At 48.2% G+C, this 26,287-nt stretch overlaps 1 protein-coding gene across 7 annotated transcripts in view; it reads right to left on the bottom strand.

The window, feature by feature from the left end:
* Atp8a2 (ATPase phospholipid transporting 8A2) overlaps positions 1-26,287 on the bottom strand; it is a 587,084-nt gene that overhangs the window by 49,056 nt on the left and 511,741 nt on the right. For all 7 annotated transcript variants that reach the window (XM_037208489.1, XM_037208491.1, XM_037208490.1 and 4 more), the window contains one exon: positions 3,158-3,246. In XM_037208489.1, coding sequence (XP_037064384.1) covers positions 3,158-3,246 — 89 coding nt within the window. The remainder of the gene's footprint in view (positions 1-3,157; positions 3,247-26,287) is intronic.

Here is a 26,287-nt window from a genome sequence, read left to right as displayed (position 1 = left end):
AAACAACAAGGCCATTTGAGCCCTCATAAAACTTTTGAGAAATAATAGGGCAGGCTTTTTTATGGTGTTCCAAGCCTGAGTTAAGATTGGCTAAAAATGGCTCTTCATCCAGAAAGCTGACGAACTAGGCGGAAAAGTGAATTACCTCATCCTGTTTCTCTCTTGTTACTCTTAGCAGCCCTGGTCCTGGAATGGAAGTGAGGGACTGGCCAAAGGAAGTAAGAGGTGTCTAGAAGTGAGTCACTCACTGTCTCGGGTGCTCATAGATGTCCCCTCGAAAAGTCAGGCCTGCTCTGTGATGACGTTTTCAAAGACAGGGCAACCAGTCCTGGGGTGGTGCCTCCAGTACCAGCATTCATGAAATGAGGCAGCAGAATCTTAATATCAATGCTAGCCTGGGCTATCCAGAAAGAACTCATCTCAAAACAAAAACAAAAACACCCCCAAAACAAACAAACCACCACCAACAACAACAAAAAACCAAACCAAACCAAGACAAACAAAAAACAAACAAACAAACAAACAAACAAACCCCAAAGGCTTGGAGTATAGCTCAGTGGGAGAATATTTGTTAGTACAAGGACTGTGTTAGCAAAAAAAGAGAGGTATCAGAAATTAAATGATGGGTGGATATAGACAGAGTAGTTCTCAACCTTCCTAATGCTGCGACCCTTTAACACAGCCCCTTATTGACTCCCTAAACATAAAGTTATTTTGTTGCTACTTCATAACTGCAATTTTGCTACTGTTATGATTTGTAATGCAAATATCTGTTATGCGATCCCAGAGGGGTTGTGACCCACAGGTTGAGAACCACTGGTGTAGAGCGTGGCAGAGCATGGGAGCGCAGAGAACATTTTCTACAACTGCGCATAACTGCAGTTCAGACACTGAGATCACAGGCGAGTTCTGTGGCTTTGCCAGGGGCAAGCAGTCTAACACACGCTTCCTCTCCTCTTCTTGGGAGGAGTTACCAGATTTGCTTGCCTTGGCAAATGTTTCCAGCTTGGGGTATAATATTATATAGGATATAGATCCCATGTTCAGTGGGACAATGCCCACATACATCCATAAAACTCTTGTTCTTCAGGATGGGGATGGCAGACGTTTAGGCACCAAGCAGACATTGCAAATGGGCACATCCTTTGAGCACCTCTGAACATCCGCTAATTTAACACACTGTTCTAGCTCCTCTCCATAATGCAAGAGCAACAGGCATTTGGAGAGTGGTTATGTAAGTCAGGAGGGCCCCTTCTGGCTCTGCCAGGTGATGGGATGCATTCCTAGGAGAAGCTGTGCTTGCCACCCTTGCCAGGCAGCAGGCAGCAGCTGCCAGGGCCTCAACAATACCACAGGCAAGGGCAGCCTTCCCTGCTGGCTCCTCAAACCTCTGTGTGGGGCTCTGGGCCCGGCTGGAACCCAGCTGGCAAGCTCCTTGGAGAGAAAGTGACTTTGACTCTTTCCATATGCCGGACCTGGAAGCGGTATCATCTTATTTATCATCGTTAAAATGCAAATGGTGCTAATTTTATAGTCTAGGTCCTACAAACGGGACTGAGAGACAAGCCTAGTTGGAGGGAGGACATCCCGTGCTTCACGGTGACAGAGAGTTTGGACTTGAAATGCATTGGGAGGGGCTTTGAAAGAGGAGGAGGCAGAGCCCTTGCAATCCATAAACATCCTCTTTGAAAGGAAACAAAGATACTTTTGCTGAAGACCCACTTGGCAGAACAAGCCTCAATAAAACTCTGTTTTCATGACGTTAATTTAAGTTAGCTGAATTAAGATAGTTAGGGACGAATTTGCGAGCCTGTAACTACTTCCCATGAGACGCAGCCAAGCCAAGCAGAAGCTCACCCCTGAAACTGACTTATTTGCAGAGCTGTACAAATTCAGCTCGGGAATAAACATCTCGTGCCAAAATTGGGCCCACTGGCTCAGGGAACCAGTAAGAGAGTGAATGTTTCCCCACAGTGCATCTATTAGGTTAAGGAAATCTCTCTCCCGGCTACAACCATCCCAAAGGTTCCAGTTATGCCATTTACAGAACATAGTTGTAGCAAATGAAACAGAAGCAGTTGGCCTGTGAGAGCATTTAAGAAGTTAAAATTATTTGGTTTTTAGTAGTAGTCGAAAAACTTAGCAGGAGAAAAACATAAACAAAATATTCATTCTAGGAAAATCATTCTTCCCCCTCTCTCTGCATCAGCACAATCACTTGTCAAGATAATGGCCAAATGAAGACTTCTTCAAAAGATACTCCTGTCAAGCAAGAATAATTCCCGCCGAGTGTGGGAGGCATGAGGAGATAAAAAAAAAAAATGAGACCTGATGTCTTTTCCTGGAAGGCTTGGGTTAAAAATCTCATTTTGCTACCTCAGGGCCCTGAAATAATTGTGGTTTGCCCAAGCTAGAAGTCTCAGTTTTCAGGGAACCTGGTCATATTTCTAGGAGGAATTGGGCTCATTCAAACCTAAGCCAATACTATGGGCATTAGAGCGATCTCTCATCTCCTGAGTGAAATTAAAGGTTGTATTCTCTTGGGACATCAGTGCTTCTTTTAGGTTTTAGGAATGATAAAATTTAAAACACAGGAACAGGAAGCAAGTTTGAATTAATTCCCATTTAATCTGCATTATAATTTTATATTTATGATGCGATTGTTTTTCAGAGTTGTAAATCAGCTCCTGAGAAGAATTTGATTGGCAGGATTCCTACTGTGAGTTGGTTAGAAGAAGGAAGCTTCCTTCACTTTTGTCACAGAAGTGACTTACATGCATATGAGTTTCTACTACACTTGGGGCTGTGAGCCAGGCCCTATCTGTGATTGCCTGGCATCAGCTTGAAGACGCGAAATGCGTCTCCGGTCATGTCTCCTCAACCTGATGAAATGCATTTGTGTTTGGAAACAGCCTGGCAGTCACACACAGGGCAACGCCCCTATTGAGTGTCATGTGACCTCTGCTCAGTGTTCTTTTTCCTCTTGTTTTCCTATCAAAATGAAGGGCAAACTTAAACAAACCAACCAACAAACAACAACAAAACCCTGTCTTTGGCAAGTGTCAGGAGTCCTGTTTCTTCTTAATTCCCACAGCCTTGAGCCAGCTTTGAGGACAGAGGTGCAAAGCCTGGAAAAAGCACTTCCCTACATACTTACGCTCTCCACATCACATCTTCAATCAAACAGGCAGTTGGAACCAGGAACAATCCCAGCCAGAAGTATGCAGAGCTCAGGACCATAGTTGCCTGTAAGAAACACAAGTCAAGGCCTGTTTTAGGTTCTCCTTCAAACAGTAGGATGTGATTTAACCAATGGAGAGCATCTGGCAATGTGGAAATAATGGAAAATATGAAATCCAGGGACTGGCTCCTCGTCTGGTCTCCGCTGGCCCTCACCTCCATCTTTCAGTCTGACTTGAGCTGTCGTCCCTGCCTTGGAACTTCAAGCTCCCTCCTGAACAGAAAGCTGCTCTAATTCCCCACGGTGAGAAATGTTAGAGGCGTCGTCCTTCTGTGGAATAATCTGCCTCCTGGGGCCCCTTTATACATTGTGTAGCAGCCCACTTTCCCTTTCCTGCTCTTCATGGGCCCAGCATCCCATGGCTGACTGGCACAAAGGTCATTGGTTCTCCCCATTCGGAAGTAGAAGATGTCCATGTCAAAGACTCTGGCTTCAGGGAGTTGAAAACGTGGGATCTATCATGGGCATGCATGGCAGTTAAGGGAGAGCTTCTTTGTTAGGCTTGATTTGTAGTTTTACCATTTTTCTGTCTTTTTTTTTTTTTTTTTGAGACAGGTTCCCCGATCTGGAACTCAGGTCATCTTTCAACTCCTGATCCTACCGTCTTAATGTCCCCAGGCAGGGATCACAGGTGTACACGGCCTACTGGGCTTAAGAAGACAACGTAAGAAAGGCAGAGTGAGCTAGTGATGCAGGCAAAAGAATCAGTTCAAGGGCCAGCTTGGTTATCCGTGAGATGCTGGGTCAGCATCCCCTCCCTCAATTAACAACAGCAGCAGCAGCAACCCAACAAGCCAACCCCAAACACCACAAGTCAAAAGACAGCCAGACAGGGACAGAGGGAGATGAGGGGAAGGGGACAGATGGCACAGAGCACAGCTTTTCGTGGACTTCCTTGCTCCTCCCAGCAGGCTAAGCCCAGGACAGTTTTGGGTTGGAGACACAGCCGCTGTGAGGGGGAGAGCCACAGCTAACTGTAGTAAGAGAGACACTTGGGACACGAGCAGAGAGCAGGGACAGCTTGCTCTGAACAGAAACGGGGACCGGAGAGTCCTGGCTCCTTAAGGTTTGGTTTTGAGTAAACAGAGGTCAGGAGCATGGAGTGGCCGATGAGCCAGCTTCACAGGGCAGCTGTCGGGCTAAGGGGGCAGAGTTAAAGGATGGCTGGGTCCTGCTGCTCCCTGGGTTTTCTTTCCATTTCATTGACCGGTTTTGCTAGAACCTACTGCACAGAGGTGAGGGTCACAGAGGTGAGGGTCACAGAGGTGAGGGTCACAGAGGTGAGGGTCACAGAGGTGAGGGTCACAGAGGTGAGATTCGCAGGAGGAAAAGAGGAGAGAGACTGGGACCATCATCTCTCACCATCTCACCGGGACTGCAGGGGTGGAGATCAGTGGGATCCCAGAGCAACTCCTGTCCCATGGATGTGTCCTGGTCCCAGCCTGGCATCCGAGCATCAACTCAGGCTGCCCTGTGGCTTTCTCTACCTGCAGGGCCTCGGTGAGAGCATCTCTAGTTAGGAGCCCATCTGGCCAAGCCCACATCTGAGCCCCATCTTAGGGCCCTGCTTGTGGCTCTCGGCATCCATGACAGCTATTCTGACCCACAGTGAAGTTTGAGGCCTTTTCCCAAAATGGAGAGTATCAATTCTTTTGAAAAGAGACATTTAAAAGTGTTAAAATATGTGAGCACATTTTCCTACCAATTACCCTTCTGAGAATTCATCCCAAGAGAGAAAAGCAGAAGAGGCAGGACAAGAATATTGATGAGAGCACTCTACTAGCACAGAAATGAGAAGAAATACAGTGGCTTCCTGAATGGATTATAGTCTGCAGCGAAAGATACATTAAGTGTAACATCTGTATCGACACAGAAATGCCACATTACAAGGCTAATTAACCAGATGGGTTCTAAGACCCCCTCCCAGGGATCCTGTCATGGGGCCTGTGGAGAAGGCAGTCCAACTGGCCCAAGCCTCAAACTAAGCCTGATGTGGTCTCCCCAGACACACTGAGGAAACCCAGGGACCATCACCCCCAAATACTGCATCTGGGAGCACATATGGGTCAGCAAGTGTCGATGAGGCCTTTCTCTGTTGTTCCTGTTTCCACCTGGAGAACAGATCCAGCAACAAGGACCCCAGTGCCTCTAGCCTTCTCACTGAAATGCCATCCATGAGGAGGATTAAATTCCTCTCACGGAGGAAGAGACCCCAAATCAAACAGGACATTGGGAACCTTGGCCCTTCAGACCCATCCTCACCCTTGAAGATCATTTTTCGTTTCCTTGACAACTGTCTGTACCCCTCTCCCCCCTCCTCCGTGGAGCTTCTAAGTCTCGGCGAGTAACTGGGAACTCAATTTCCCGTGGTGCCCAGTGTGGGGAAATACATGCACACATTTCCCCGGATACTCTCTGGCCATTGCCAGCTGATTTCAGGAGATTTGAAGTGTCACTGGTTGAAGGGAAAAGAGAAAGAATATTTCCCCCAATCATCTACCTACAAGTCCCGCACCTCTGTGTATCAGGCATTACACACACTGTTAGTCTCTAGCAACCTACACCGCTGCTGTCGTGTTTTCGTCCTGTTGTGTTACAGCCTCACCTTTAATAAACTTTGCAGGCCAGGTGTGGTGGTGCACACCCTTAATCTCAGCACTCAGGAGCAGAGGCAGCTGATCTCTGTGAGTTCAGGGCCAGCCAGGTCTACAGTGAGTTCCAGACTAGGAAGGGCTACATAGTAAGACCCTGCCTCAAAAAAGAAAAGAAAACCAAGCAACTAACCAAACAAAAGCTTTCCAGAATGCAAAGTCAGTGGAGTGGCTTATGCCCTGGTGGCCTGGATGGGATCTACCCTGCCACACATGTAGCTGCTTACATGAGTAGGAAAAACACATGGAATGACATATCAAACTGTATCTGGGTGACAGCAATAATGAGTTGTATCCTCGTATCTCTCTGTCTATCTCTACTTTCTGTTGTTCTACAGAAAGCACGTGTTAGTTCAACGACAGCAAGGTCATCTTCCACTCTTCGCCCAGGCAACCTAGGCAGAGGCTAGACTGACTGGTCTTCAGAGCCTAAGGCGTCCACTGTTACTGTGAATGGCCAGGCTGGAGCTTGGTTCGTGGGACGGATGGGAGCAGGCTCTCCTGCGGAGGTTATGACAGAAACATCTGCCAGGTAAGCTGAGTCCAGTTATTCCACAACAATGGTGCTGAGCTTCAGGTGGAGTCAGAAACCCAGAGAGAGCCCTGGGTGCGGAGGGAGAGGAGGGACATGAACATGGGCCCCCGCCTTAGAGATCTGAAGCCTCTCCCAAAGGAACAACGGCTTCGTGCAGATGTTTGGCACCCCTCTCCCACTGCTGGTCTTTAAAGCCGGTCTTTATAGCTATGAATATAAAGCCTTCATAACTGACAGTTTAGGCGTGCCGCAGAAAAGTTGGAAAGGTGTGGTAGGTATGGAGAAGGCTGTTGTGTGCCACCGTGTAGGAAGACTTCACACAGAGGGCTCCCCACAGGAGCGTAACTTCTGCTTCCACCAGAAACTCTAGGCACCAGCTTCACATTTTAAATAAAAGAATTTCTGTAGAACGTGGGAAGTAATAAAAACAGCAACCCCGCCCAGCACCACAAGGAGAGATTAGAACTGGGGTCCTCTTCGGTTGTGGCCCGTGTAACCTCCTCTACCGTCACTCACCCCATTCCTGGAAAATTATCTCACGTCAAAGGCTAAAAAGACTTCATTTGTTTTTGAGGTCTGCCTCTCCAAAGTTGTGTTGTCTATGAATGCGAGTGTGAAGGGTTAAGCGCATTCTCTTCCCTTTCTACTGTGAGCGGGTTTTGGTGTTGTTTGTGTGTTTGTTTGTTTTGTTTTTTGAAACAGGGTGTTACTCTCTAGCCCCGGCTGGCCTTGAGCCCTTGCCTCAGTCTCATGCCTCCTCGGTCTTCTGAGTGCTGGAATTCAAGGATTCGGCTTTCGGGTGAGCTGTTTTCTGCAGGGTGGTGACAGCTCTGTCTGCCCAGGGTGGGGGTGCAACAGCGTACACAGAGGGGAGCTGTGGGGCCCTCGGGAGGCCTGGCTGACAGGCAGGTGTGCTGTGCACACGTGGCTGGGAAGAGGGTCCTCCTGTGTCTATCCTTTCCGGCCAATTTCTGTCCCACAAAGCAATGGCTGTCCTGATTTATGGCATTACAGCAGTCTGGCTGTTTCTAGAACACCCTCTAAATGACACTCTAGAGTATGAGTTTGTTTGATCCGGCTTTCTTCACTCAACATAAGGCCATCGAGACTGAACCATGCTGTATCATGGCTCTGGGACACACCCACATTCTCTCTCTCTCTCCAGTAGTCACTGTGTGGGTCTACTGCATTTTGTTTACTGGCTTTCCTGTTGATGGACATCTGGGTTGTTTCCACTTTGGTCTGTTGTTAGGAAGAAGGTTCCTGTGCAGGGCTTTGCACGGTCTTGTTTTATGGACATGTTTCCATTCCTTTCGGGGAAACACCTACGAGTGGGAACGCTGTCACTCAGGAAGTCCATGATTCACCTTACAGGAAGTTCAGGAGTTTGTGCAAACACAGCAGTGTGTGAGCACTCCAGTTGCTCCTTATTCTTGTGGTGGCTGGCATTTTGTCACTCCAGTGGCTCCCTGGAGCCATGACATCATTCACAGAGTGGGACTATTCTCACTACGGTCACCGCCCCTGGGGATAAAGAAGGGGAAGCCCCAGGAGAGAGGGAAGCTGGCTTTTTTGTATGGGTGTGGTGAGTCATGCCTACTGTGAATCCCAGTTCTCAGGAGGCTGAGGCAGGAGGTCTGCTTTGAGTTCTAGGTCAGCGGGGCTACATAGGGATTTCCAGGCTGGGTTGGAATACCTAAGACTGTGTCTTAGAAAACCAGAAAATAAACAAGCAAGCAACACATAAACAAGCACATGACGCTGGAAGAGAAAACCCTGACATAAACAAGGCCCTCTTCCCCCACTCTAACACACAACACAGGCTGCTTTTGTTTTGAACTGAAGACAGCTAAGCTCTGGGACAATCATCAGGCTGCTGAGAACATACAGGGTCTGAACAGCAATTTTCCTACTAGATGGAATCTAAAATCCTGCACGTTTATAACTTTTGTCTTTTCAAGTGTTCATGTGATTTCTCCATTCTTCTCTTGGGGACCTTGTTTCAGAGAATGAATGGCTGATTTCACTAAAGTACTCTGTTATTTATATTTGTTTGGTTTCCAGCAACTTCTTTCACAGTCCTTTATATCCTTGGGGACCTCCGAGATACCCAAACCCATGGGTGCTCAAGTTTGTCACACATAACAGGGTGGTTCTGCACAGAAACCGCATATGTCCTTGTCGACTTTCAGTCTTCTCCAGTGACGATGACACTAAATACAGTGTTGGCATTGTGAAAATGGATGTCGTGCCGTATTATTTCAGAAATACTGATAAGAGAACAAATCCGTGTAGATTCAGTAAGGTTCCTTTTATCCCCCCAGATATTCCCCAACCCTGGTTGGTTGGATCCCCAGGTATGGAATCAGCATACACAGATACGGAGGGCTGAATTTATCTGGCTATAGAGAGATGTTACAATTCTCACACTGTAGGGCATAGGGTGCCGCACAGAGAATTAAGGCAAGAAACAGTTGCTGATGACTTGTATGGCTCCCATCCCAGGTGGGAACAGGGCAAGGCTAAGACTGTGTTGGCCATTTTAAAACACGGAGCCTCTGCTTCTACCCTCAGGAATGACACATCAAAGCAAGGCTTGCCGAAGCCTTATGATCTCCATCTCTCCTGTGAGCCAACCTCACCAAGCTGTGACTCCTCTGGCAGGGGCACACCTGTGGCTTCCAGAACCTTGCTGGGGGCCCTTGCATGTGCGGGGTACCCTGTTGTTTATTCACAGTCACAGGCAAGTCCAACAAACCTCACTTCTAGGTTGCTAACGGAAAGCTGGAGAGAGGCCTTGCCCAGACACAGCAAGTTTTACACATTCCTGAAGAAACAAGACGCCGACCAGCCCAAACTCCTGGTCTTTTGGAATAATGAGGTCCAATTTGAAAACGAGCACTCATGAACAGAGGGCAGACAGTCTGTGTCCTCGTGGTCCTCAGACCTCTGAGCCCAGAGAAGGATAAGCCCCACCCACTCCGTTCATGATCTACTGTGTCGGGGGTGGGGGAGGGGGAGGGGGGTGGGAGGAGGGTGTGTGTGAGGTGGTTGGGCATAGTTGAAACTGCTCTGCTGTGGATATTGCTCTATATAAATAAAACACTGATGGCCAGTGACCAGGCAGGAAGTAGGTTGCCAGGCAGGAAGTAGGTGGGACAAGGAGAGAGGAGAATTCTGGGAAGCGGAAGGCTGAGGGGAGAGACACTGCAGCCACCACCAGGACAAGCAGCATGTGAAGACTCTGGTAAGCCACCAGCCACGTGGCAAGGTATAGATTTATAGAAATGGGTTAATTTAAGATAAAAGAACAGTTAGCAAGAAGCCTGCCACAGCCATACAGTTTATAAGTGATATAAGCGTCTGAGTGATTATTTTATAAGTGGATTGTGGGACTGCGGGGCTTGGGGAACCTGGAGAGAAGCCCTCCAGCAACACTGCTCTCCTTCCTGAGAGCCCAGGACGGGAAGAGATGGTACTACTCTTACTTCATATCCATTCTCTGGAGGCGGGGGCTCCTCAATAACAGACAGGCACAAGCCACATACCAGCCACATTCCCCAGGGGTGATTGGCTCACAGGGGCAGGGAAACTGAGGCATCTAATTAAGCACTAGGTGGATGCACTGCCAAATAAGAACATCTGAAAGGACCAGAGAGAGATGGGCATGTGTTTCCGGGAGACAGGAAGCCTGTGAGTTTTCCTGAGAGGGCCTGGGATTGCACAGTCTTTTGTGGTTTTTTTTTTTTTTTTTGGGGGGGGGGGTGTTGTTTTGGTTTTTGGTTTTTTCGAGACAGGGTTTCTCTGTGTAGCTTTCGCTGTCCTGGATCTTGCTTTGAAGTCCAGGCTGGCCTCGAACTCATTGAGATCTGCTTGCCTCTGCCTCCTATGTGCTAGGATTAAAGGTGTGTGCCACCACCACCTGGCAAGGGACTGTACAATCTTTAAGAGCACTGACCAAGTCCCCTTGGGCTACTGTCACAAATACCAAGGCTGTGTGGCAAAACAATAGATATTCATCTCTGTAGATCTTGAGGCCAGAAGTCTCTGAACTGGAGGTGGAGGACTCTTATCAGATACGTGGCTGGTAGACAGTCCTTGTCCATGTGTGTATGACTTCTATTGTCAGTATACACAGAGAAAAAGTTCCAGAGAGCTCCTGGCTGCCCCTCGTATGAAGGCACGAGCTACCAGGGGGACTCACTTCATGACTGTTATAACCGAACTTACCTGTTCATGGTCCTCTCTCTTATTCCCATCAGAGTGGAAGTAAGTGAGCACTTCCACAGCTGAATTTGGGGAGTGCCATGAACATTCAAACCCCACTAGACAGGGACAGACTGCCACCCACCTCAGCTCTGCCACTGATTTCTTAGTGACTGTGCCTCAGTTTCTTCCTCTGAGGTTAATAAGTGTGAATGAGTTAGTAAGTGTGAATGGCACCATGCCATGCAGGATATCAGACCTCACTGGGTTCCTTATACCCATGACTCGAACCACAGTTTCAACATCCTAGAGGTGGTCAAGATCGTCACACAATGATTCCTGAGTCAAATTTGGGAATTAATGGGGTTCAAAAGACTCTGATCTTCTGTGAGGTGCTGACGGGTCAGACCCTGCAGTTTCCCGGTTGGTTGTACCCATGATGCTGCATGCTATCAAGTTCCTACACCCTATCACCTGCAAGTTGCTCCATGGTGACAGAAAGCAGTGTTAACAGCAACAGTGACCCAAACCAGAATCTCGGAGCTCTCTATACCCAAGGATCAGCACTGCTCACGTGTGCTGCTGTCCACCAGAAGCCTGGTTTTAAGTGACCGAGACAAACTCCTTGCTGCACCATGCCGGATACTACTTACCTCTGAAGACACCACCAAGGCTGTCCCTTGGGGAGGGGTGTTAGGCAACATCTTTGTATTCAAAAAGAAAAGGAGGAGAAAGGGGAGATTTGCTCATGAAAACACACCCCTCCCCTTGCCCCCGGGGCTGGGCATCAGAAAGGCTGCAGGTGACGCCTCCTGGATTCCCGGCACAAGGAAGAAGGAAATGTGCAAACTATTCCAGAGTCTCAGCTGAGGTTAAGGAGCAAGTGGGGTGGAACAGGAATTCCATAGATTTCTGAGCTGGAGACACCAGGCTTCCTGACAGACAGGAGCCAAGCCCAAGACAGCGATCACCTCTGATGGTGACAGATTCTGCTCCCACCCGCCGTGCTGGCTGTCCAGGTATTGAAGACAAGCTGCCCTCTGTGGCTTGACAGGGATGATGCTGGGAAGGGCTGCCTCCCAGCCTCTGCTTTTTTGTTGGAATGAATAAAGACATGGTACTGGAAACCACGTAACTGAGAGCATCTTAAAAATGCACCAACACCCTAAATGTGAGGTATTTTATCTCAGCGAAGAGCCCCCATCATCCAGTCCTTCGGGCATCTTCAGTCTCAACTACAGGTTCGGAAAGCAGACCGTTTCACACTGCAAGGACCGTTTTACTTCACCCGAGGGGCTTGAGATGGATGACCTTTTGAGAATCAGGGCCATGACATCAATAACTGGCCTCCTAGGCATGTGCCCTCTGTCTTCCGCTATTAGAGGCCTCCATCCCTGTGACAAGTTCGAGGTAAGGAAGACTCAGAGCCAGGAATGAATGCCAGCTTTTGAAAGGAGCTTGAACTTCAGGTGGCTTGTCGGCCCGGCTCACAGGAGGCTCACGGTGGTAACAAACAGGAGACACGCACACTTGGGTGGATGCGGAAGGTCTTAATCCTTTTCTTTATTCGAGGCTCTTCCTGAGACTTGGGCTTTTCTGGGTGGATGCTGAGAATCAAGGTCGTTTCTCTCTTAGCATCTGGTGGTATTTCTTGGTCTGCTGCTTATTCAGTATCTCAGAGCTCTGCTCTGTGAGTAGGATGCTCAACAGGAGATATCCCCTCGGACACAAGGCCACTGGGCTCTCACTAGTAGTGAGAGGAAGGTGCCGGGAGGGCCGTCGTGGGGCTTGGAGCGTGGGTCTCCGTAGGTGAGTGCTGGAGGTGGGGAGCCAGACCTCCGCATTCAGCAGCTTCAGAAACCCCACTGACTCTGGTCAGTTAGCTTCTTGGGGGCACAGCTCCTCCCCCTCAAACCAAGACAGCACAGTGCCCTCCTCACAGGGGCAAAGTGCCTAGCATTCACTTTGCTGTTTTGACTCCCAGGCATTCCATTTCCCCAGAACCGGGAAGGCCCTGGGGCTAGCCCTTTGCAAATAAGCACCCTACTGCTGTTTTCCCCCGACTCTGTACCGCCCCTCCCCTCCCAAACGTCTGCACCCCACAGCAGCAGCAGCAGCAGCAACGTGCTAATCTTGAGACAGCTCTGCCTGTAAAATGACTTCTCTGGAGCAAATGAGCTCAGTGGCTGGCGCAGGTACCTGGTGTCTGAGTCCCTGCCAGCTGGCGGCCATCCACCCCTCAGCTGCCTGCCCAGAGCAGAACAATCCAGGGACCCCTCGATGAGACATTTTCTCCAGTGTTTTCTTAAGCCCTGACAACTGCAACTGAAATTTAGCAGCAGCCTGCGGCCCCTGGGGATTCTTCCTGTGTATTTCTCTCTCCTTCTTTGTCTCTCCCTCCCTCCTGCCTCATTCTAAACCAAAGTCTGCCTGCCTTTCTGTCTCTTTTCTTCTTTCTTCTTTCTTTCTTCCATTCCTTTCTTTCTTCCATCCCTTTCTTTCTTCCATTCCTTTCTTTCTTCCATTCCTTTCTTTCTTCCATTCCTTTCTTTCTTCCATTCCTTTCTTCCTTCCTTCCTTCCTTCCTTTCTTCCTTCCTTCCTTCTCTTTATCTCTCTCTTTCTTTCTTCTCTCTTTTTCTCTCTCCCTCCCCTCTCTCCCTCCCCCCTTCATCCCCCTACCAGCTCCTCGCCTCTCTCTCCTTTCTTCTTTCTTTTTAATGAAAAGTTTCCCCCAGAAGAAGACTGGTGATAAAGAATGTATGGTTATGGATGAAGGACTGGGAAGTCTCTACCGTCATGAGAACTAGATTGAGAACCTAAACCAGGACTTCCTATTTTTCAATTTATTGATTTGTTTACACGCATGGATGAGGCATGTGTGTGCAGAGTGCACATGTGGAGGACGCAGGGCACCTTATGGGGGTCACTTCTCTTCTTGTACTACGTGTGTTCTGAGGATAGAGATCAGGTTGCCAGTCTTGATGGCAAGTGCCTTGACCCTCAGGGACACCTCTACGGCCTGCTTCTTGCTTGGCAAGTTCCCTGCTTTCTATCACAAAAGTACGTGTCACGGTGACAGCCAGCCTTCCCTCTGACAGCAGTGTCCGAGTGCTCACGATGTGGCACCCTCGTTCCTCAGAGGAGACACACGTGCCTTCCTTGTGGCTTCCTCACAGGCTTCAACACACATCTGATAGACCCTAGCACACATTCATTTGTCACATAGCCACCCTATTGGGTGCACAAGATTCGCCAGCACGTCCTGTAAAAACTCTAAACTCCCAATAGGGATACCCCAAGTAATATACCTGTATATGGTCTAAAACAAACCTTCATTTCATCCTTCTCTCTTTCCATCAGTGAGATCACTGGCCCTGGGTACCCTTGAGAGGCAGGTCTTGGTCTCCTCTATTCTTCCATCAAACCCCTTTCCTGGCCTCTCCTGCTTTTATTACTTGTAAGTTCCCCAGAAAGGAAGGGGACTCCCCCTAAGGGAGACACTAATTGCTCCTGTTTCACAGAGGAAGCAACCAAGGCGCCGCAGTTGAGTGGCTTCTCCGAGGTCACGGGCCGAGTCAGGATGCGAATGCAGGCATGTGGGGTTGGTTCTAGAGCTGCTGCCTGTCCTGCGGTTGGCTTCAGAGCCCCATCCACGCTCACAGACAGCAGCTGCGCTGTCTGCTCCGTGCTGAGCCGTATGCCCCTCTTACCGTCGGCTGGCATCTGCACGGCTCGCACTGTGACGGACTGCCAATTTTTACACATGGACAACCCAGCTTCCACTTTCCAGAAATCCCAGCCCCCGGCGTTACAGACACGCTGAGCTGCCCTTCTCTGGGGTCCCTGGAATGTAGCCTCTCAAGATGGTGGTTGGAGAGGCTGGACTGTTTCTGGGGGCTGTTCTGACAGCTGTGTCTTCTGGGCAGGCAGCTGTGTGTCTTTACTCTGAACAGTAAAGCTGCCGGCTCCTGCTCAGGGCTGCTGGCTGGACAGGCAGTTGACTGTGACTGCCCGGCTTTCATGGCTCACTACTGAAACGGATCACCACGAAGAAAATGACATCCTACTTTCAAACCATCCCCCAGAGGGTGTCCGCAGTACCGAAAGACCATTTTTATAAAAGGATAGTAATTGGACAAGAAGAACGCGCCTCGGGTCAACGGTCTTGATTGCTCAGTCACAATTATTGTGGAGACATTAGGATTCTGCTAAAGTCTCTCCAGAGACTAACCCAGCCACACAGGCATGGAGGGCCATCTTGGATCCCCTGGGGGACAAGGTCTTGCTTCTCTCAGTGTAGCAAGCAGTGCACCAGAACGGTTTGTATGTGGCCTTCCTGCAGCTGCAGGGGACACACAAAGAAGAAGCTTACTGTGTCATTCTCTCTCTCTCTCTCTCTCTCTCTCTCTCTCTCTCTCTCTCTCTCTCTCTCCTCTCTCTCCTCTCTCTCTCTCTGTCTCTCTCTCCCCCCCTCTCTCTCTCCTCTCTCTCTCTCCTCTCTCTCTCTCCTCTCTCTCCTCTCTCTCTCTCTCTCCTCTCTCTCTCTCTCTCTGTCTCTCTCTCTCCTCTCTCTCTCTCTCTCTCTCTCTCTCTCTCTCTCTCTCTCTCACACACACACACACACACACACACATCACGAGAAGGGGATTTATAATATAATCTCTTCCTATATAAAATTTCAAATCTCTGCAAAGTAATCTTATACACTGTATTTCCACAGATTTGTACACAGAGGATTGATGTATGAACACAGCCAATAATGGACTAAGGAGAACATTCCTGCCATCAAGGGGGTGAGGATGCTGGGGGGCGGGGACAACAACATGGGCAAATGTAGCTAACGTTTTAGTCGGCTTCAGACAGATTTACATAAGTGGTATGATCATATTTGAATACACAGGATACTTTATTCTGTGGCTTTTGTCTTTTTGTGTTGAATTTGCCACAATTTGGGTAAATTTCATTCTTGGATCTCAGTGGTTGGCCCAATGGTGCTGAGGTCCAGCATGAGAGATGGTTTTGGTTTGCGTGTGTGTGTGTGTGTGTGTGTGTGTGTGTGTGTGTGTGTGTGTGTTACTAAAGCTGGAATCCAGGTTCAGATGGAACTCAGGGTTTGGTGCTAACCAGACAAATGCTCTACCACTGAGCACACCCAAGACCTTGAGATACTGAGCTCAAGAAGCGGCTCTTGGCCACAGACAACAAGGTCCAGCTGAGCAGGTCTGCTGCCAGGGTTCATGGGGGACCCAAGGAATAATGCTTGTCAGGGAGCAGGGCTCTGCTAGGTCAGAGCAGAGTCACATGAGTCCAGAGAAGAGAACTTGGACGGGATTCACTTTGAGCCAAACTATGAATTGGGGGCACCAGCTATGAGAGCCATCCAAGGGAGGATAAGAGCTACACCAAAGAGGAGACCTCTTCAGCAGCTGGGTATGAGCTGGAGCTACCAGGAAGGCGTCGGAGGGGAGTGGGGAACCCCGCGGAAGCACAGAGGAGGTGGGACCAAGGCTGTGAGGCCCAGCCACTGTCTGTCAGAGAGAAGTCAGAAGGTTCCGGCTCTGGAGAGAACCTAGAGGCAGGAACGGATGTTTAGAGAAAACGAACACGGTGAGACTGCTGAAGGTAACCACGAGAATGGGAAATGAGCCCGGCAGCTCCCATGTGTGAGGGAGGGTCCTGCTCCACCCTCAGTGGATGCCTGAAGCCCATGCATGTGCTTGGAGGGGATTGTAGGAAACCAGAAGGCAAGGGGAAGGACAATGTCCTAATGGCAGAAGAAGGGAGATAAAGATGGTGGTGGTGGGGAGAATGGGCAGAGCCTGTTCGTGGATTGTGAAGTGTAGGACCTGCCTGAGGACGGCGAGGAAAGAGAGGATTGAGGGGAGCGGAAGGCTGAGGCCACGCGGGCCAGAGGTCGAGGGGAATCAGCTTTAAGGTCCTAGAGGAAACTGGCTCACAGAGGAGGGGCCTTCCTAGGGATGGTGAGGGAGCTGAGGAGGGGGAAGGTCAGAGGATTATGCAGACATGCTAATAGATGAAAGGCCTACACAGGAAAATCTCCAGTGACGTAGCAACGGTCAGAGAGGAGAGTGAGAAATCAGTGCTTTGTGGAGGGAAGGCCACAGAGTGGACAACTCAGGAGAAGAGTTCGGGCTCCTACACCCATGGGTCTGAAGAGAGAGACGCTAGAATAGATACCATTAAAAGTTGGTTGAAGGTCAGTAGCAAAGGACAACCAAAAGTATAAGAAACACCCAGATCTATGGTTTGGATGCATTCAAAGGAAAACACGATTTGATTGCCAGTGATGAGGTCCTATTAGTTAAGGCAGAGTGGCCCACCGGAGCCTTGCCAGGGAAAGGGAAACCCAGGAGAAGGGGTGCACTTACATCCAGTGGGGTCTCTGGGGTGAGTTACAGACATCCTTCCTTGGACAGTGTTGACTTCTCTGTGGTTGCCAGGAAATGGGCAAGCCTTCTAGTGCCTTTTGCTGAGCACTGTGACTCAAGTCCACTCCCAGGCTCGTGCTGTTGCAACATGCCGAGCAGCTGGGCTCCGAGGCTCCTCTGTGACCCGGCACTGCAGCAGGCAATCCATCCCTGTTCACACCTGGTGACTCCCGTCACAACCGTGACTCCCGCCAGACACATGCACACGTATGTTTAGGTGTGAAAGTTAACACCAGGCAGGGGTATGAAATACTACACATATGCAAAGGAATTAATTTATAGTTACTGCGGGATCCATAACTCTACAATTTCCTGGCTTTGGTCTGTGCAGCTTTTCAGACTCAATATGTAACTGGCTTTCTCTCTGAGGCAGCGCTCTGTCTCTGGGCTGGTATTCCCCGCTGCATTAGCCTGCCTGTTTCCAAGTGGAATATCGTGTTCTGAAAGTTTGCTCACTTCCTCTCATCTCTCTCAGCCCATCTGTATATTTTACATCTGGTCTCCTGGGGCTTCACCTCCTCTGGCTCTGCAAATTTAATTAATGTACTTTTGACTTTCTTCACCAGGTCACTGCTGAAAATGTACACGAAGCAGGCCTCCTTGTTTCTCATCGCAGCCTAATGGAAACACATTTGCTAGTTTCCCTCTCCGATCTATTTCAATTTCTCTTTTCCATATATCTTCCCTCGTTTCAAAATTCTCAGATACGATCCAACGTGAACACTGTGCAGGGTCCCTTCGCGGGGAGAGCCCGCGGTTTGCGGCATCTCCCCGTCTTAAAGCCGAGTTAATATGTAAATCACACTTGCTATCATATGCTCTTCATAAACCTCCAGACCCTTCTATGTCTTTGCTCTCTCACCGAACTGTTTCCCAGGCTTGGATGAAACCGTCTCCTATTTCTCCACTAATTTTGGAAGATTGGTGTTTTCCGAGAAATGAGAAACAAGACGCAACTTGCATTTTCCTGCAGTTTTCAAAACCAGAACCAAGGAAATTACATTGAATTGATGTTTAAGAAACACCCCAACCCCCCAAACTCCCAGTGAGCCGAATGAATGAACTCTACTAGTACGTTTGACATCCCTCACTTTAGTTTACTGTCTATGAAGTGAATTTTACATTAATTGAAAATGTAAATGAAAAATTTAGCTAGCTCGCCGGGCGGTGGTGGCGCACGCCTTTAATCCCAGCACTCGGGAGCAGAGGCAGGGGGATCTCTGTGAGTTCAAGGCCAGCCTGGGCTACAGAGTGAGTTCCAGGAAAGGTACAAAGCTACACAGAGAAACCCTGTCTCTAAAAACCAAAAAAAAAAAAAAAAAAATTTAGCTAGCTCAAGCCCTGGGTTTGCCTATAAGCCCGGCACCAGAGAGGTAGAGGAACTGAAGTTCAGGGTCATCCTCCACTACATGGCAAGTTCGTGGCCACCTGGGCTAAATGAGAGCCAGTGACTGTAGGAGAGTGCAAGGTCATAGCCATCCTCTTCTTCCTGACCTGCTCTTGGAAATGTCACTGTACTGAATGTGGGAAACAAATGGCCCCGAGAGATCACGCGCTTGAGATTCTGAGTTGTGCAGTATTGACTGCAGAGGCGCGTTTTGCTTTCTCTCATACTTTTATATACTTTACTCACAAGGGTGCTCAATACCAAGGCTATATAATTTTATGTTGACTTTAATCTGTTTTTCATTTAAAATGTCTTAATGATCTATTGTCGGTTATACTGTTCTCATAATTAGCAACCTGATTTCTGCTTAGCAGAAACGTCTCCACATTCACTCTAGAAAAAGGCATATCAACTACACCTGGAGAAAATGACCCTGAGCAGCCCAGCTGAGCATGCCCTTCACCGCTGTTCATTCTACCAAGACTTCGGAGCACTGTAAATAAATCAGCAAGGAACGCCACTGGGGGAGAAATCGGAAGATGCTTTCTGAATTTATTTCTTCAAGAGTCTTCATCTAAATACTTGGCAAGCAATCTGGCTTTTCAAGTTGCAGCACACACTGAAATATAGTTACCAATATATTTGGGCTGCTATGAGAAAGAAGTCCGATGTCTAGGGTTCACTAAGTCAGCAGTCCACTGCTGGGGGTGGATGCAGTTGTAGAACACTTGCCTAGCTTCGAAGCAAAGCCCTGGGATCCATCCCCAACACAGCAACAGATAAGTAAATGAATATTTTTTTTAAAGTAAAAATAAACATGAAAATGATCCCGGTATGGTGGTGCACAGTACTTAAGAGGTAGAGGCAAAAGGATCAGGAGTTCAAGGTCAGCCTTGGCTACACAGCATATTCAAGGGCAGCCTGGGCTACAATGGGACTGACGATCTCAGAAGAAAATCATACTGGCTACATGGAAACACTGGAGCACACATGAATCCTCTGGCCAGCCACCTACTGAACACTACTGCAGTCTGCAAGTGGACCACGAACCAGAGCGGCCCAGCTCTGCTCGCCCTTTACCGTTGGAGCCTTGTGAGGCTCTGCTGGTGGGGTGGGCAACGCCATGAGTGGAGCCACTGGATACAGAAACCCAGGGCATCAAGGGCGAAATGCCACACCGGGGAAGCTTGGGCTTAGCTTAGAGGGATGAACTTCCCGATGCTCTGCAAACTTTTCCTAAGAGTTTCCATGGAAACCAGCGAATGCTCCTCTAAGGCTTTGGTACCAAGGTCCTGCTAGTTCATTCATAGATTCGGACTAAATTGAAATGTGTGCAGCTGGGAACTTTTCCTCTTCTCCGTTCAGCTTGCCTTGAAAACACTGCCTTGCTAGTGTCTTTCAGCTGAAGAGCACCAGGAAACATTTGTTCTGAGCTCAGGGTCTTAGGCCCACCAAGGCTCGCTTCCTCAAACTTCTCACCGGAGCTCCGGCAGGGCCTGTCTGCTTCTCGACAATGAATGACTTCCACAGATGCTACAGCCTACGGCCTCCTCAAATCCTTCCCAATAATCCCCAACATCTGCCCTATGTTCAGTGCTGGCCAACATGGGACTCAGCCAGAACCGACTGTGAGAAGAGCGAGTATGCTCACATCTGCCGGACCTGTTTTCAGCTGAATATGCTCGACTTTGGTTTAAAGCATCATAGGGGAGGTACCTGCTTAGAGATCTTCCAGAGCAAATGTGCCCAGAGCAGCTCACTGGGTGGAACTAACAATAGTTCAGGCTCTAGAACTGTGTATATGGTGACATCACACACTCCAGATTTCTAGGACAATGGCATCATACATTTCTCATCTTTCGGGGGAGTACGGTACAGGTGACATGAGTTTAAACTCTGGCGACGTGGGAATTTTCATGAGACCCATTCCTTTGACCTCCACCAAGTGTCTCATGCAGTGTATAACATGGTGATTGACTTATGTGGGGGAGTAATACACAACATGGCTCAAGGTAACAAAGACTCAGTATCAGGAAGTTGGATAGCGAGTCTCCTCTCTACTTCTCCCAGCCCACAGCCTGCTGGGGAAGGGAACACACTCAAAAGTTGAGATCAGTGTGGAGTTTCTTTTAATTATTTTGTTCCAGGTGCATGTGATAACAATGGAGATGAAATTTTAAAAAACGAGGCAATAAGATTATAGGTGACACAAGGAAGGAAGACAATATGTCCTTCAGACAGGCACTAGCCGAGCCTATTGTGACTCTATGTGGTGACTTCAATGATTAATCAACTTAATCCCCACACGCCCAAGTTTGCCCACCAGTGCACCGAGGCCATGGAATTGGACACGGTGGCTGTCAAGCAGACAATAACTTACACACACAGCAAGAGCTGGAGCTTTTAGTATAGTCTTATGAAATACAGCAGAACTGACCTCCCTAGAATATTGTCTAGGTCATTTATAGTCCAGCCCTGATCATTTAGGGCCCCGCCCCTAGGCCTCAAATACCACAGCCTATATTCTATCCATGCAGAAGCATTTGAATTTCTTGAGATCCTGGCTGGCCCTGCCTCTCTCCAACCTCAGCCTGCCATTGCCATCCTGTTCTTTAAGTGGACAGTGCTCTCTCTGCTCCGTCTTTGAGAAAATGTCTTATTCAAGATTCAGCTCCAATCTCATCTGCTCAGCTTTGGGCAGAATACATGCTCCTTCCCCTGAGTCCCTCTAAGGTAGTGGTTCTCAACCTGTGGGTCGTGACCCCCTTTACAGCCCTCTACCTCTAAAAATATTTACATTATGATGATTCATAGTAGTAGTTGAAAATTTACAGTTATTAAGTAGCAATGAAAAAAAAAAATCAAGGCTGAGGGTCACTGCTGTGGAAAATCCCCTTGTACACTGTGAAGATTTGTCACTTGGATTGGTTTAATAAAAAGCTGACCGGCCAGTAGCCAGGCAGGAATTATATGCAGGGCAACAAAACTAGGAGAATGAGGAGAAGAAGAGGGGCAGTATCAGAGGAGATGCCAGCCAGCTGCCGAGGAAGCAGGACATGTAGAAAATGAGGTAACAAGCTATGAGCCATGTGGCAAAGCATAGATAAGAAATACGGGCTAATTTAAATGTAAGAGTTAGCTAGTTACAAGCCTAAGCTATCGGCCGAGCATTTGTAATTAATATTGAGCCTCTGAATGATTATTTGAGAGTGGCTGTGGGGCAGGAAAACTGCCTACAGGTCACACATGAGGAACCATATCAAAGGGTCACAGTATCAGGAAGGCTGAGAACCACTGCTCTAAGGTGGTAACAATTCTATAGCTACCATTTGTTGAACAAAGAAAACATGTCGGGGGATGGAGAGATGACTTAAAGGTTATGCACACTTGTTGCTCTTGTAGAGGACCCAGGTCTTCCAGAACCTCATATGGTGGTTCACAATCACTCATAACTCCAGTTCCAACACCCTTTTCTGGCCTCCCTGGACACCAGGTATGCATGCCATGCACATACTTGCATACAGTCAAAATACTTACACATAAAATAAAGTAAGCAAATACTTTTTATAAAAGGAAAGACAATGTGCAGTCACCATGCTAGTGGTACCCCTTCCCTCCTTTGGTGCACACAGATGACCCTATGAAGATAGTTGTCCTCTACTGATTGATGAGGTCAGTTTTGTTCAGAGAGGTCAGAATAATCTTCCTATGATCACCATGCTGGCCAAGGCTGAGAACTACCACCATGGGGTTCAAGCCCAACAGTTTCAGAGTCTGCTCTTACCATTGGGCCCTGTTATTTTCTAATATTTGTAAGAAATAAAAATGTTCTACTTTCATGTCTTAAATCAGCTTAGGTCCAACTACAGACAAACAGGAGATTCTGGGACCCTGCTGGTCCTCGCTACTATAGTTACCTCCATCCAAACTAGCCAAGCTTAGCTAACAACCTGCAGTTATGACAAAGTTCATGTGCTTGAAAAGATTTAAAATAAGTAGATTGTAAGACATAGAGACTTTTGGGTATAGTGGTGCACATTTTAAATCCTAGCACTCAGGAGGTAGAGGCAGGAGGACATCTCTGAGTTCAGGGCCAGTCTGATTTACACAGTGAGGCCTGTCTCAACAACAACTCAATAAAACAAAACAAGCAAACAACACCATCACAATATCTATAGAGATAAACATATGCATAGTCTTTGATGAAAAATAGACATAGTAGCAGATGATCTGAAAGAATGTACCCCCCCACACCCCTGCCAGGACTCAGCCAATGAGCAGTAGGAGGGAGGGACCTGCATTCAGGATTATAAAAACCTTCCTCTGCACTGGATCTCTTTTAAGCTCTGAGTCTCCAGTGCTTGTTATTACCAAGTGCCTCACAATACTTGATGTCATGTTTACTTGCTGATTTCATCTCTCCCATGTGGCAACCTCCTAATGGGAGGCACACATTTTCAGGATCCCTGTGTCCTTGGAAGCTAGCACTTGTTGGGGAGTTTTGTCTAGGGAGGCTGTTCCTATGTATAGACCTTCTTTGGGGTCTAAGCATGTGGGAAGGTAGTCAGGGACAGCACTTGGGCACCAACTTTCACTAAGTACTTTTGTTAGGATTCTCAGCTTGCCATCAGAGCGAGCTTCCTCTTCTGGCTTCCAGCAGATCAAAGTCAGGTTCAACACCTGCCATGGTTTGTTTGAGCCGATGAGCCAGAAACCTATGATGGGCTGACAGTATGCCTCCAATTAGCCAGATGCCTCAGCCTCTGCAGATAGACTGCAATACTGGCAATCAGCTCCTGGAGATGTGACTCTGAATTCCTTCTCCACAGCACGAGTCAAGTCACAGAAGCTGCCTGGTGGATATGCCAGGCTTGTGGAGATAACTCTACTGACTGTGGCTTCTTTGTGTGGCTGCCTTAAACTGAGCTTGTGGGTGGCCTTGAAGTCAAGTCACTCATGTCTCTAGGAAGGCAAATCCCATAGACCTCCGGGCCATCTTTGTCTCCTAGACCCATTGGCTGCAGGTGACAGGGATGGGGTATGCAGTGGGGTGGTTTGGTCACTGTCACTAGTTAGGGAACACTCCTCTAGTCAGGCACACAATGTGAATTTTTAAAAATCTGAATTAGCCAGGAAACCTTAGGATGTTGGCACAATGTCTTTAGTTCTGATCTCTATTTTGCAGCTGATGGAACCGGACACCAGAGACAGAGATTTTCGGTGACACACAGAAGGCCAGACAAACAAGGAGTGGTCCATCTTTGAACCCTGCTATTTAACCTCTCGACAACCTTGTGTCTTATTACAACAGAGATCACAGTGAGAAGGAGAAGAATCCAGGAACATGACTATCAACCTAGTCAGAAAAGTGAGCCACCAAGCAGGCCAGCTGGCAGCCTGGAACCAGCCCACCCTGTGTAAAAGTGTGAGGAGGAGACCACGCAGAACTCCCAACCAGGCCGAGCCTTGTGAGCCTGAACAAGAAGGAGGAAAGTGATTTGGGGGATATTAACTATGGCTCCTTTCAGGTCTAAACTCATGGCTGACTTCCCCAGCAGGCTTTGAGCAATCAAAACACCCAAGACAAATCCCATACGCATACCTAATTAAATAATCCAGATTCTGTTTGCTTGGGTTTTCCGCAGCATCAAAACAGTTCCTCTCTGCGCTTACCTTGGCTCCTCTGCAGTTTTAATTAAGCCTCCCAAGGCTCCCTAGTATATTAAAATTAGTGGAAAGAAAACCTGCAGCCTTTGATGCCAAGGACCACAAGGTGCAAGTCTCCCGGCTTGAGCGCTCCCTTGAGCAGCCCTAGCTGGTGTTCAGAGGCAACCTGAAGGGAAATTTTCCTGTTTATTTTCCTTTGCAAGGAGGGGACAGCCGTGGTGATGAAAAGGTTTCTTTCTTGTGGGAAGCTGTGACAAATCAGGCGCAGGGAATCCCTCCGCAGAACATTCTCTGGTGTTCCATCTCGGCTGGCTGAACCAATACACTACAGCACTGCCTGTTCTCCCCTCGGGAGGGGTGGGGGTGTCAAGTCCCGGCAGGCCCTGGGCCCTAGGATGCATTTATTATAGTTCCCCACTCTCAGCTCTCCAGCTCTGATGCCACTCTGAATTTCTTACCAAGTATCTCGTCCTTTAAGGGTTGGCCATGAACGTCAAGAGTCTTCTCTGGTTGCAAGGCTTTTCGGTTTGACTTCAGTTAGGTTCAGATAGTGGGAAAAAGCTTGCTCAGTTTCTCCCCCAGACTGCTGCATGAAGAGCACTGTTAGCTGGGCTACCTGGTCACTTAGCATGCTTCCCAAACAAGGCTTTATGTCCAGCTGTGGAGAAGTGGGGACAACCCAAGACCAGTGTGTGTGTGTGTGTGTGTGTGTGTGTGTGTGTGTGTGTGTGTGTGTGTCACTTGCTTCTCTGGCATCTTATATTTTAGTACAAAAAAGAAGACACACACACACACACACACACACACACACACACACACACACACACACACAAACACACTCTGCACAGCTGCACAGCACTGGGCAAACACATGATGATGGCCCAAATGCTGTGGTTACTTCTTGCTGGGGACAAATTCAATGTACATCATAAATGACTGGACGTGGACCATGAAGTAAAGCTTACGTTTTGATATTAAAAGACAGCAAATGAAGAGAGGGAGTTGAGATGGAAGACCAGCAACAGGGAAGGCATGCAGTGACCACAAAGGATTGGCATTTGGCTCCTTCACACAGGCAGACAGGAGAAAGAAAAAAGGTCACTGGTGTTGGACCGAGAGTTCACTCAACAAGCCTAGAGGCTCAGATTCTGTCTGGTAAGTGCTGAGGTAACACAGAGCCTCTCTCTCTCTCCCTCTCTCTTTTTTAAAGACAGGGTTTCTCTGTGTAACTTTGGCGCCTTTCCTGGATCTCATTCTGCATCCCAGGCTGGCCTCAAACTCACAGAGATCTCCCTGCCTCTGCCTCCCGAGTGCTGGGATTGAAGGTGTGTGCCACCACCATCTGGCTGAGCTTCCCTTCTTTATTTATTCAAAACGTGCTTTTAAGCCCGAGTTTTGTGAGGTAGTTGGACGCACAGCGAAGAAGGCCCCTCATCTCAAGGTGTTTCAATATTTGGGAGAAGGGAATGGAAAGTGGAATATAAATGATGAAGTTGATGGTATTGACTTGAATGGTAAAACGAAGGAAAATATTTTGGTGTCATTACCAAAAATAGAGAGAGTGCTTAGGCCTTCTCTTAGGACATAGTATTTGAGAGCAACTCCCCAAATAATGTGAGAGTATGGGGAAAGGGTCTGGAAAACAGCATGACCAAAGGTCCTATATGGGAATGACTTCTGGGAATGTGAGGAGCCAGATAATCAATGTGGACAGATACCGCCTTACCACGAAGCCCATGAGGTGACCAGGCTGGATCCAGTTGTTTGCCATGGAAAGGATTTTGTTGTAAATATAATTGGGAGTCAGTGAAGGTTTGAACAAGGGGAGGCGTATAATTTGATTCGCATTGTTAAAAGAATGTTCTGAATTCACTGTAGAAACAGAACTTGGAGGAAGAAGACTAGGAACAGGGAACCATGTTAGAGGCAATGACATCGTGGTGTCTTGTGGGAGGAGAGGGCAGTGGTGTTGGGGACAAAGGGACAGGCTGGGGATATTCTTAGGGAAGAGTGGACAGAACTTAGTGGTCAGATTAGGTACAGAGGGAGGGGGGAAGTACCAAGGAGCTGATACACCAGGATAGACCGAAATAGGAAAATCAACTGAGTTATTACTGTACTTGCCCAGAAGAGCAAGTAAAGACTATCA

Source organism: Peromyscus leucopus, chromosome 9 (genome assembly GCF_004664715.2).
Source record: "Peromyscus leucopus breed LL Stock chromosome 9, UCI_PerLeu_2.1, whole genome shotgun sequence".
Lineage (NCBI taxonomy): Eukaryota > Metazoa > Chordata > Mammalia > Rodentia > Cricetidae > Peromyscus > Peromyscus leucopus.
Note: the sequence above shows the minus strand (reverse complement) of the source record. Positions and strands in the feature narration are given on the sequence as shown.